The sequence below is a fragment of the Leguminivora glycinivorella genome, chromosome 8, assembly GCF_023078275.1.
Source record: "Leguminivora glycinivorella isolate SPB_JAAS2020 chromosome 8, LegGlyc_1.1, whole genome shotgun sequence".
Classification (NCBI taxonomy): domain Eukaryota; kingdom Metazoa; phylum Arthropoda; class Insecta; order Lepidoptera; family Tortricidae; genus Leguminivora; species Leguminivora glycinivorella.
The window spans coordinates 20,414,580-20,427,618 of NC_062978.1; the positions used below are offsets into that span (position 1 = coordinate 20,414,580).

General features: G+C 37.5%; 1 protein-coding gene across 1 annotated transcript in view; it reads right to left on the reverse strand.

Moving 5' to 3' along the window:
- Positions 1 to 1,477: 1,477 nt before the first annotated feature.
- LOC125228972 (proton-coupled amino acid transporter-like protein CG1139) overlaps positions 1,478 to 13,039 on the reverse strand; it is a 91,435-nt gene continuing 79,873 nt past the window's right edge. The window contains exons 8-9 of the mRNA XM_048133718.1: positions 9,620 to 9,789; positions 1,478 to 1,799 (exon numbers count right to left, since the gene is read on the reverse strand). Of these exons, the coding sequence (XP_047989675.1) occupies positions 1,558 to 1,799; positions 9,620 to 9,789 (412 nt within the window). The 3' untranslated portion in view covers positions 1,478 to 1,557. The remainder of the gene's footprint in view (positions 1,800 to 9,619; positions 9,790 to 13,039) is intronic.

Consider the following 13,039-nt stretch of genomic DNA (forward strand, 5'->3'; position numbering starts at 1 on the left):
GTACCTATGCATGACGTCACGCGAAACTTCAACGCACTGTACCGTCGTCATTTTTCGTTTACGAGAAAAAATAAAAAAATACGTGTCTAAAATTCGTTGATACTCTAACTAACGGACTAATTCGTTTTTTTTAGTCGTCTCGCCTATTATTATTATGAGCGACGCAAGAGATTAACTATTGTGCTCACTAGGGCATATTTGTATTAGGTTACCCTCATCTGGCAGAATAATTTTGTTCAGAAATACCTACGCTTCGCATAACTAACGTGCTTCCACAAACCACATAATATCCATAATCTCTGGTGCTTCGCAGAAACACTCGGTCGAATGGTAATGCTGCATAAGGATTAGTAGCCATTAGTACTACCAAAAATACGATAAGATTTTGCAGCATATTGATTCGCAGAACATTAATTTGGGCAACTTTAGTATAGCAACGTCTTATGTACCATATTAGTCGTGTAGCATACAGCATACTATTAAAAGAGCAGGATTATTTTCTCTTAGCGGAAAAGTGGGTTAAATGCTTAGGTAATAGGTATTGCGTTGTGCCCCCACAACCGACTCGATAGAAAAAAAAATACAGTCCCAGAGTCACCGTTAAGTTCGACGCCGAGCGAAGCGAGGAGAAGTGTTAGGAACCGTGCGTCCACAACACACCCGACTTGCTATGAAAACACAAAAGCCGATAACGTTATGCCGCTTAAGTATTATTAAAAAAAATCTATCTGTACTTTTCCTTTAGAAGATTATTATGAAAGACGTTTTTGCAAATTAGTGAACCATTCAGTATACTATACACTGTAGCCGGCCTAGCCAAAGTGATAATACTGACACATACTGATAATAAACGCAACACAAGCATTCAAACATTATGTTAATGAATTGTAAACGTCAGTATAGTATATATATTACATATACAAATATGAATTAATAATTAATATATGAAATATTAATAATTAATGATTAATATATGAAGCATTTTGTGCGTGACGTGGGCCGTCGACTTAGGTTAAAGGGAGAAGACCCGCGCTCCGAATCGTTTCTGGTGCAAAGGCTGGCCATAGCGATCCAACGGGGTAATGCCGCAAGCATTATGGGCACTTTTGCACCGGAGGCGGTGCGGAGCGGTATTGATTGACTAATTACTGTTTGTAATTATTTTTAGTTAAGGCTTTTTTTTTGACATGGTTATCTTATTTTCTATATCTTATAAATTAAATAAATAAATATATGACTGATAATTAATCAGCTCGAGATAAAATATAGTTGTGCAATGAAATATTCATAACTAATTAACTAATGACCTCATTATGCAACTACATCAAAAATTTAAATAAAAATGTGTACTGTAAAACGTCGTAAAATAGACGTTCGAAGAGGGAATTCCCTTTTCTCCGCACTTGTAGCTTAATGTACTTAGGGAGGCAATGAAGAATTATTTGATGTCTGGATGAAAAAAAAAAAATTGTGACCTTAATTATATACATTTAATTATTTTTCAATTGAAACCTCTTCTAACCATTGGGCTTTGTTTAAAATCACGTTACACGAATACTACGAAAATTTTGCAACCATTTCAGTAATAGACGCGTAGCACCCAGAAACTAGAACTAATAAGTAGAACAGCAACAGCAGAGTATTCTTCCACACAACAACTAAGTAAGGTCCCAAGTTTCTGTCCCAACAGTGGGCAGTTTGGACTACTACCGGGATGAGGAGACCCAGGGTTGAGAAGAAGATGGCTCCCACCAGGCCTATTAGTAGCTCCAAGTCGGGCACAGCGATGGCCAGAGTCACTGGAACAAGTAATTAAAATTCATTGTAAGTCCGTTTTCACATTATCCGATCCGATACCGGATGTCGGAAAGATTTCAATAGAAAAAATCCAAGATGGCGCCTGTAATGTATGGAATATCGGTCCGATATCGGACCGGATAATGTGAAAAGGCACTAAGCCTGAGCGCCCGCTCATATTGGGCGTTCGGTGGGACGTGGGCCGTGCATGTCAAACAATAGAAACACATACAAGTGTCAGAGTCGACGCTGCATGAGGTCAATGAGGTGTACGCCAAACATTCCGCTCCGAGCGTCCACTCAGTCATTACATTAAGAAAAGGGTTGAAAAGGGAATAAATAATAATAAATAATAAATATTATAGGACATTCTTACACAGATTGACTGAGGCCCACGGTAAGCTCAAGAAGGCTTGTGTTGTGGGTACTCAGTACTTCTACTTATATATGTCGCAGTAAGATAGATAAAGCCGTTATATAGTTATAACCCTAGGGATATAGTTATATGTCGTAACATAGTTAAACGAAAGCGATTAATTGCTATTTTACTAGGAATATAACTATAATACGTTACTAGTTTAGTGATATAATTATATGACTGGATTCAGTTTAGTGAAATGATTGTAGCCAGGGTTACGGCGGTGCGGCGGAGGTATTAACCCTAGGGATATAATTATATGCCGTAACATAGCTAAACGAAAGCGATTCCTTACCATCTTACTAGGGATAATATATTAGGAATAATATATTATAATTATAATACGTCTCTAGTTAAGTAATATAGTTACATTACTGGATTAAGTTCAGTAGTATAATTGTAGCAGTGTAGTGCGGGGATGCAGTGGAGACGGGGGCGGGAGCTTACCCGCTACCACAAGGCAGTCGTTCGGCATCAGTTGTCGTTCACGTCACGGTTGAGTTTTCGTGCATAATTATTTATTGAATTTTCGCCACTTTTTCTGTGATATCGTTATGTTACGGCATATAATTATATCACTAGGGTTATAACTATACCTCCGCCGCACGGCCGCACTCCTGCCTACAATCATTTCACTAAACTGAATCCAGTCATATAATTATATCACTAAACTAGTAACGTATTATAGTTATATTCCTAGTAAGATAGCAATTAATCGCTTTCGTTTAACTATGTCACGACATATAATTATATCCCTAGGGTTATAACTATATAACGGCTTTATCTATCTTACTGCGACATATACATAGAAAACAATATCCATGACTTAGGAACAAATATCTGTGCTCATCACTCAAATAAATGCCCTTACCGGGATTCGAACCCGGGACCGCAGCGCAGCAGCAGGCAGGGTCACTACCGACTACGCCAGATCGGTCGTCAATAACAATTTGTCTTGGGATCAAATGTTATTTTAAAATAGAAACTTGAAAGTTCATTAAAATACAGTTCTACGTGGAAACGTGATTGGAATTTTTATCTAGATTAAAGTCAGTTTTAAAGCGGATTCATTAAGCCAGTAGGTAACTTGAGACCTGATAGTTTAGTGAAATATAAATAACTTTCTTCGAATTTGAACGTCCAACTCTTAAAAGGGATATAAATTAATAGATTTTAAAGAGGATTACAGTTAGTAGGTAAAGGGAACGATTTGAGTATTTATTTTAATTCAGAGGACTACAAAATATTACAACGTACAAAATAGATTCAATGCTATTTAAATGCATATAGGCACTGGTCCCACCGTGAGCTAGTAAACTGTGAGCTATAAACACGAACAAAAGATAATCACTCCCGTGTAAATAAAAGAGACGCGGCGATGTGTATAGTTACTCGCCCAGGGGTGAGCTATAAAGTATGAATTTTCTGAGATGAACTTTTCAGTTTTGCCCTAATCTGTTAAACAAAGGCCTTTGTTTCTATTATTCGCCGCGGTTAGCTCCCGTTTCCACAGTAGTTGCGTCTGTAGGGTAAATTATACGGCTATTGCTGAACCAAAGATTTCCTTTGGTAGGATTGGTCCTTAGGGCCCAAGGATGGATTTTCGAAGTGGGATTTTCACCGTGATTTTTGATGTTAGTTTTTTGAGGTTTTGGTAGCTTCTGCTCTGGAGGAAAATAGGGTCTCAATCTATATAGAGGTATTCATTATGCTTTTATTCCAAGTTTGGTACCATATTTGTATGACTTAAGGATGTCAAATACATTATAGGACTCATATGTGCACGAGGAAGATGTTAAACTACGTAAAATAAAAAAAATAAGTAAAGATTACAGTACCTAAGACAAAAATAAAAAAATAAGTAAAGATTACAGTACCTCTTTATTAAAAAAAATCTAAGACAAAAAAATCCAAAAAATTGGCACGATGGTTCCTAGGATCCTAGCCCTGGTCTTCCAATACCTCTAAATCTTATTCTATATCATCTTTGATGAGTGCTTCGCGGTCCATTACACTGTAACAAAAAATAAAACAATGATTATCCAAAAAAGTTGAAACAAACCAGCAAGAAAACTAAAAGCGAGAGTCATTCAAACACTAATATACCTAGAATTATCGCAGTTGCCATTACAGGTCCTACATAGGAGTGTGCAAGGTACAGATGTCATATATACCATAGATCAAGCAAACGTATCTACTTAGCGTGTCAAATGAACTCAGTGAAATCCACTGAGTTGTCCGTCTTTACTCGCAGCTTACAGCTTTCGGGCGTCAATTTTTGTAAGTTGAAGTCAACCAAAACATAAAAAATGCCTCGTTACGTGATATTCAATTGCAACAACACAAAAATTATGAACAATCAAGAACCTGAGACATAAGGTAATGGCGCCTATTAACGTGGTACTTAAGCAGATTTCAAAAGATACCAAAAAATTAAGGGTATCAAAGCTCATTAACGACCACAAATATTTTTTTTATGGAAGAGTATTTATTGAACTATTAGTTTTGAAGAGTTTTAGGATCATTTTAGTTTATTATATGTCATAAAATGATTATTGAAGCCAACATACCTAAATTTTCTATTACCGTGGTAATGAACAGGTTGCAGTTCTATTAACGCGAATTGAGATTTCATTACCGAGGGTATGAATGACAGTGTTTTTCTGCCATCGGTAAATAGAAACCCATCTCAAAATTCGGAGCTTAATACCGACGGTTGAATATACAAATTATGACAAATACATATACCTATACTATCCTCCTTTATGAATACCCACAGAAGACTCAGTTTCACCTAAGAAATCTGTACTTACGGTACACTAAATGTCATATTTTGATACAAGACTAATATGTCGCTCGGTAATAGATACTTCTATAGGAACCCATTACCGACCCAAACAAATATTGCATGGATCGGTAATAGATTCTTATATATTCTATTACCGAGGGTTATCTGATCGTACCATCGGTAATAGGCATAAATTGGAGTATTATAAAATCTAATTCCGACCCATAAAAACAAAGTCATACAGATGTATTTTCATTACAAATCAAAATAAAATATTGCAACCTTATATTTAAACCAAGCTTACATAACTGGTAAGTAAGCATCAGACTTTATGTCAATGTTTAAAAAATTGACAAATTAACGGTTTTCATAGAAACTACGAAATCAGTCATGAAGTTTTTGCTAAAAATTAAGGTTTTGTTGAATAATTTTCATACCGCGTAAATAGTTCTTTGATAGCGTGAATAGATCAAGATTGAAACAACTGTAAGACATTATATAACTGATCACATATACTTAAAATAAAGCAAAAAGAACTAATATCACTACTTTAACTATTACCGTGGTATACCACAGTAATAGAATCTACTCACGAAATGGCGCCTTTCACCGCTGTCTTTTAATTTCCACTTTAAACACATTTCCAGGCTAAACAATACGTAAAAAGTACTCAGAAGTCATGTAGAAAACTATAAACAATAATTTGAAATGCATAACTTTCACCTGTTTGCCATAATTATTACGTAAACTACTAAATGAGATTGGAGTTCACTTAGGTTTAGCGTCACACGTCAGTATGACACAACCTCTTCTCGCGGCCCCGTGGCAAAAACTGTCAAATAGCGAGCGTCTTCTTTCATTCACACTCTCTATCGCCTATATGTGCGTTAGTCAACTAAACAGGCTTCCTTTGTGTGAGTAACTTTTTTTAAGAAATTGGTCGGTTTGCCTATAAAATGCGTATTTGCAAATGCGGCGGTAATGGACGTCGATTTCGATACCCGCGTTGATAGCCGCCGTTACCTTATTTAAAATTACAGGCAAGAATCAACTTCAGTACAAAATTTGACACGCTCGGCCCCTATACAAATAGATGAACTTGAATTAAGTTCTGTGGTGCAAGGCATTCTTTTTCGTCTACAAGAACAACGGCCTCTACATCTGTTCTTACATCCACATTTTACCAACTCTCGCGCCGCATCCCAGATAATGTGCTGGGTTGTCCATATGAGAGCTGGTAAAATGTGGATGTAAGAACAGCTGTAGAGGCTGTTGTTCTTGTAGACGAGAAGGAATGCCATGCACACTCCTATGCAAGACCAGTAATGGCAACTGTGATAATTCTAGGTATATTAGTGTTTGAATAACTGTCACTTTTAGTTTGCTTGCTGGTTTGTTTCAACTTTTTTGGATAATCATTGTTTTATTTTTTGTTACAGTGTAGTGGACCGCGAAGCATTCATCGAAGATGATATAGAATTGAATTTAGAGTTATTTGAAGACGAGGGCTAGGATCCTAGGAACCATCGTGCCAATTTTTCGGATTTTTTTGTGTTAGATTTTTTTAAATAAAGAGGTACTGTAATCTTTACTTATTTTTTTATTTTACGAAGTTTAACATCTTCCTCGTGCACATATGGGTCCTATAATGTATTTGACATCCTTAAGTCATACAAATATGGTACCAACTTGGAATAGTAGCATAATGAATACCACTATATAGATTGAGACCTTATTTTCCTCCAGAGCAGAAGCTACCAAAAACCTCAAAAAACTAACATCAAAAATCACGGTGGCCCCACTTCGAAAATCCATTCTTGGGCCCTAAGGACCAATCCTACCAAAGGAAATCTTTGGTTCAGCAAAAGCCGTATTCTTCGTTTTTTTACCTTGTACAACTGCAACTACAGCACGTGCTAAAGTCTCAGTGTAGTTAAAAAGCAACTATCATGACAGCAATAAGGTTCAAATTTATTAAACAGTTTGCAGTGTGCAGGTAACTTTTTTTGAAGATGACAAAACGTGTTATATCCGAAAGGGCTTTTTATGGATTTGAACCTTATTGCTATCATGATAGTTGCTTTTTAACTACACTGAGACTTTAGCACGTGCTGTGGAAACGGGAGCTAACCGCGGCGCATAATAGAAACAAAGGCCTTTGTTTAACAGATTAGGGCAAAACCGAAAAGTGCATCTCAGAAAGTTCATACTATATCAATATCGCCGTGTCTCTTACCAGTGCCTTATAAAAATCTTACACAAATTGATTAAGCCCCTCGGTAAGCTCAAGGAAGCTTGTATTGTGTATAACTTAGAATCCATCCATGACTCAAGCTTTTACCGGGATTCGCACTCATTTATGAAAAATCTACCCTAACAAACTGAAAATCAACCCTAACAAACGTCAGTCAAACTATGCTACTGTCAATGATAGGAAGATGAAAGATTTGGTTCCAAATTTATATAATTGTGATGTTTTTTGTACGAGCCGGGGTTCGAACCCGGGATCGAAAGTCGCACGCTCTTACCACTAGGCTATTAGGCGACAGGTCTACTAACTTCCGCGGTCCATGTTCGCGACAGTCACTACTCGAGCCCAGTATAATAAAGAGTACTATCGTACAATATGGCCACTCCCTGCTTCCCGCTGAAAGTGCCGCCCACCCGCTCTCGGTTATCTCACAGTTACCGCCTGTCATAAACGTGACCAGTCAAATTGTCTTATCTCACTCATACAAGCACGGTACGCGTTCACCTAACACGAGTTTAGAATGTGCGCTAGGAACGTGCTTCTTTCATATATTTGATCGCCAGTATCGGAGATGTGACTTAAGATTGTATACTCAATATAACTTGGACACTGACGTTTCTTTGTTTACGTTTCTGATCTCGCATTCGACAACAGCTAGTACCTTCACGATTTCCAAAGTGTTCCGTAATACTCTGGGGGCACGAGACCTTCATCATGTCGAGTAAAACACACAATAGACGCACAACCGTTACCTCATTTCTGGAAACCATTCACGCATCGATGCCTCACTGAAAGGTAAGGTAAGGTCACAATACGACTGCAAAACGTAATTCGGAGATAGAAATGCTTTTGGGGAAAATGCGGCTGGTTTTATACAAAATAATTAAAATGATTTTAGATATTTTATTTAAAATTACGAAACAAAAATAACGTACAGGGGCCCATTTCTCAAAACTAAAAGTTACAAGTTACAATCTCTCTTATCAACTTGTCATATTACACATTGGGCCCATTTCTCGAAGCTGCAAGTTAGAATTTACAAGTGGCAGTCAATGTCTAATAATATAAATGACAAATTGGAAGAGACTTCCGCTTGTAACTTGTAACTTTCAGTTTTGAGAACTGGGCCCCAGATGGCGTCTACCATCTCACCAAACAGAAACAAGCAAAAATATCGTAAACAACTTGAAAATTTACTATTTATTAGACATCTGGTTATTTCAGAACAATTTTCAAGCTCACCTGTTATTCTCACCACTCTATTTATCTGGTCAATTATTTTTATAAAACCTCATTTTATGTAAGGCTATAACTTAGAAATTTTAGGGCCGATTTAAGTATTTAGACCGGAGGCTATTTAGTTTCTAGACTAGGTACTCTAGGTAGCATCTTTTTTAGGGTTCCGTAGTCAACTAGGAACCCTTATAGTTTCGCCATGTCTGTCTGTCCGTCCGTCCGTCCGCGGATAATCTCAGTAACCGTTAGCACTAGAAACCTGAAATTTGGTATCAATCAGTATATCAATCACGCCAACAAAGAGCAAAAATAAAAAATGGAAAAAATGTTTTATTAGGGTACCCCCCTACATGTAAAGTGGGGGCTGATATTTTTTTTCATTCCCCCCCCTCTAACTTTTGAACCATAAGTTTAAAAAATATGAAAAAAATCACAAAAGTAGAACTTTATAAAGACTTTCTAGGAAAATTGTTTTGAACTTGATAGGTTCAGTAGTTTTTGAGAAAAATACGGAAAACTACGAGACCGTACACTGAGCGTGGCCCAACACGCTCTTGGCCGGTTTTTTATATACTACGTAGGTGGCAAATAAGCATAGGCCTGATGGAAAGCGGTCACCGTCACCTATGGACGCCTGCAACTCAAGGAGTGTCACGTGCGCGTTGCCAACCGATTAGAAACTTGTACAAGTTCCAAGGAGGTTTTGGGTTGCCGACAACTCAAAGGACAATAGACGGAAAAAATTTGTTCCATAGATCCTTCCGTCACTAGCACACCACACCCTCGTTGAGCTCTGGCAGGCTTACTCACCGGCAGGAACACAACTCCTTCTTTTATACAATTATAAAATTGTACGATCACTTTCTTCTTCCTTCCTTCACGATTGATTCAGATTGACATCCTTCTATTAATTAACTCAATATAGTTTTAAAACAATGCTGTAATTTGCTCTGATACTTACAATTAGATGATATTTATACGTTATAGATGATTTGAAAGTACTTATTGCAATCCTATTTGACTAAAGCATATGTTGCCTTTGAAAAATAGATATGTAGCTCTTCACTGAGGATTGACGCGTATAATTATGTATCTGCAGACATCATCTCTCTTATGATCAGATATTTACCTGTCAGAACGACACACAGCGTCCGCAGAATGATTTGCCCCAGATTCTGGTAGGTCCCCGATATGTAGCTATGTATTCGAATCCAGAGGATGTCCAGTGGAGCGTACATTTGCAGGCAATATGTGAAGAATACCGCGACTGCCACTAAAATTTTCGCGACCATCGCCGGGCTGTAGACAAAAAGTTATTTAATTAGATTACATATATATATTACGGGAGTCCTAATATTACAGCAGAATGTTAACGGAAAGGTGGCCGCTAACAAATGTAGAACTGCCTGGCATCTGTTGGCTCGTTGCGAAAAATTGCGAGTCACAACTGGATGAGACTAGCCCAGGACCGGGAGAAGTGACGTACTAGAAGAGAGGCCTATCTATGTTTAGCAGTGGGCGATAAAGGGCTGATATGATGATGATGAAGTAGCTACCGGCAGCGCATGAACCATGAAATCTGGAAATCCCATCGGCTGAGATGGGTGGTCACCTTGAAAGAATGCCAGATATGAGGGCTCATAAAATTATGACCAGGTGGACACGGTAACAAAAAAAAAAAACCGGCCAAGAGCGTGTCGGGCCACGCTCAGTGTAGGGTTCCGTAGTTTTCCGTATTTTTCTCAAAAACTACCGAACCTATCAAGTTCAAAATAATTTTCCTAGAAAGTCTTTATAAAGTTCTACTTTTGTGATTTTTTTCATATTTTTTAAACATATGGTTCAAAAGTTAGTGGGGGCGGGGGACGCACTTTTTTTCCTTTAGGAGCGATTATTTCCGAAAATATTAATATTATCAAAAAACAATCGTACTAAACCCTTATTCATTTTTGAATACCTATCCAACAATATATCACACGTTGTGGTTGAAATGAAAAAAAAATATCGGCCCCCACTTTACATGTAGGGGGGGTACCCTAATAAAACATTTTTTTCCATTTTTTATTTTTGCACTTTGTTAGCGTGATTGATATACATATTGGTACCAAATTTCAGCTTTCTAGTGCTTACGGTTACTAAGATTATCCGAGGACGGACGGACGGACAGACAGACAGACAGGCTAAACCTCGGAAAAGGTAGCTTGACTGTGTGGAAGAGGACCTTGGGAGAATGAGGAAATATACCAACTGCGATCGCGACAACTGGAGGAAAATAGTGGAAGAGGCCAAGACCCACAAAGGTTTGTAGCGCCTTCGGAAGTGAAGTAAGTATGTAGATTAAGTAGGCTAGGCGTAGCGATAGAAATATTTGTTTTACAAGTGGGCAAAGTGGTTGTTCAACAGCACGTGCCAATATTGATACCCGAGCAAACGAAAAACTCCAATATTTAATGACGTTGCGAGGGTCTGAAGGCGTAGATAAAACAAATTTTACCGTCGAATAAAACACGAAATTATTCACCTTACTCGTACCAACGGGGACAAGATATTTCTTAGAATTTTAAATTATCCTCATAGAAAATAATTTAATTTGCATTTTTTTAGTAGACACACTACTATTTTAACTATAAACTGAAATAAATGTCATATACAAAGAAAAAATGACCAAGGCCTCCAAGTGTCCAAAGCTGGATTCGAACCAGCGTCCTCCGTTATCGCGACGGATGCCTCAAACCACTCGGCCATTCGGTCACGGTGGCAAGGGTCGAAATTTTCAAGTATATGACACAATTACCGAAGGCTAAGGCGCCCCCGGCCATCTCTGAGATAGAACCGAAACTAGTTCGATCTCCTAACAGTCCTAACTGAATCAACTCATGTGATTACGAGTTAGCGAAGAGAGATGGCGCTGCCATGCTAATTCTTAGAACAAATTAAATTATCCTCATAGAAAATAATTTAAATTGCATTTTTTTAGTAGACACTACTATTTTAACTATAAACTGAAATAAAGGAAGGGGACAAGATACTAAATAAAAAACATCAAACTAAATCAAATCCATCAATTTAACAAACATTTATGATTCAAAATCACCACTTCAAAGACAATACATAAAATTTGAATGTAATTAGCACGGATTATTTATATAGGATTTACAGTCTCCATACTAAGAATCGTACCCCATTTTTTTAGCGCCACCTATTAAATACTATCATAACTACACTGATGATGCCTACAATTGTTTTCAAAATGTGTAGGTATTGACATGGGTTCCCCTTGTTTTGGCATAATTTTACAATCGAGAATTCTTTTTGGCATAATCTATATTGCCATAATTCACCTTTCGCTTAATCTGTTATGGCATAGTATAGTTACGCATAATTTGTCTAGGCATATTTTTGTTTGTCCGAATATATTTCATGCATAAAGGTTATTCGCCGAATGGTTTTTATGCATAAATTATTTCTGCATAACATGGTTTAGTGGAAATTTACTACGCAGAATTTTTATCATAGGTAATACTACTATGTTAATGTTGCAGTTCTAACCTAACCTAACCGAAATTATTGACAAAATGTTTTATTTGTTGAGGTCGCAGTTCTAACCTAACCAAACCGACTCTGTTAACAGCATTTAGTATGGGTGGATATTCTGATTTTAAGAAATATGCCAAATACAATTATGCGAATTAATTTTATTCATAAAAACAATCGGCGTAAACAGAATTATGCGAACTTATTTTCGGACAATGTGTTATTCGTATTATTTTCGATTATGACAAATAAGTTTTCTGCCAAATTAACATTCGGCGAAAATCGATTATGCGAAGTCTGTTATGCGAAAATCGTTTCGGACAATTAAAGTTATGCCAAATAGAGGGAACCCATTGACATGATATTAAAATAAAGAAGCGTTTGTTCATATAGCAAATAAAAACTCGCAAAAATATTTCGGGAAACTATGACTTTGGCCACTTCCAGGCTGCAACAGCGCCATCTAGTTATAGGCCCATTCATTTCATCGGTACGCTTTTTTTGTATGGGCTTTGTCTGTCCCGTATTAGGTGGTCCTTGGTAAGTAATTAGTTTGCACTCTTGTGGATAAAATTAACTTTGTAATTTTTTTTCTTTTTTACTTTGACGTCTCTGACAGTCGCCATTTGAAAATAATGAAATGAACGAATGATTTTGGGAAAGTAGTCGCCAAACGGTAACAATGTGTGCACGCGTAGTGCACACTTCTGTCACTTCTGTGACCATTTGTGCCTGTTACCAATCGTCCCCATTTGGGTCGCCTCGACTAAACGTCGACCGTACTGCGACTAAGCATTGAGACCCGAAGACCTGTGTGTACACAAAATAGGACGATTTGCGTAGGAACGGCGACCGATTATGGTTATATGGGTGGTGAGTTCATACTTACTAGCATTACCCACGCGATTCGTTACAAATCTGCATCGCATGCTTGGCTGTCATTCGTGCACAGCGGTGTTACTTATACCTTTTCGATGCCCGTGTGCCATGTCCTTACAAAGTAACATATGAGTCA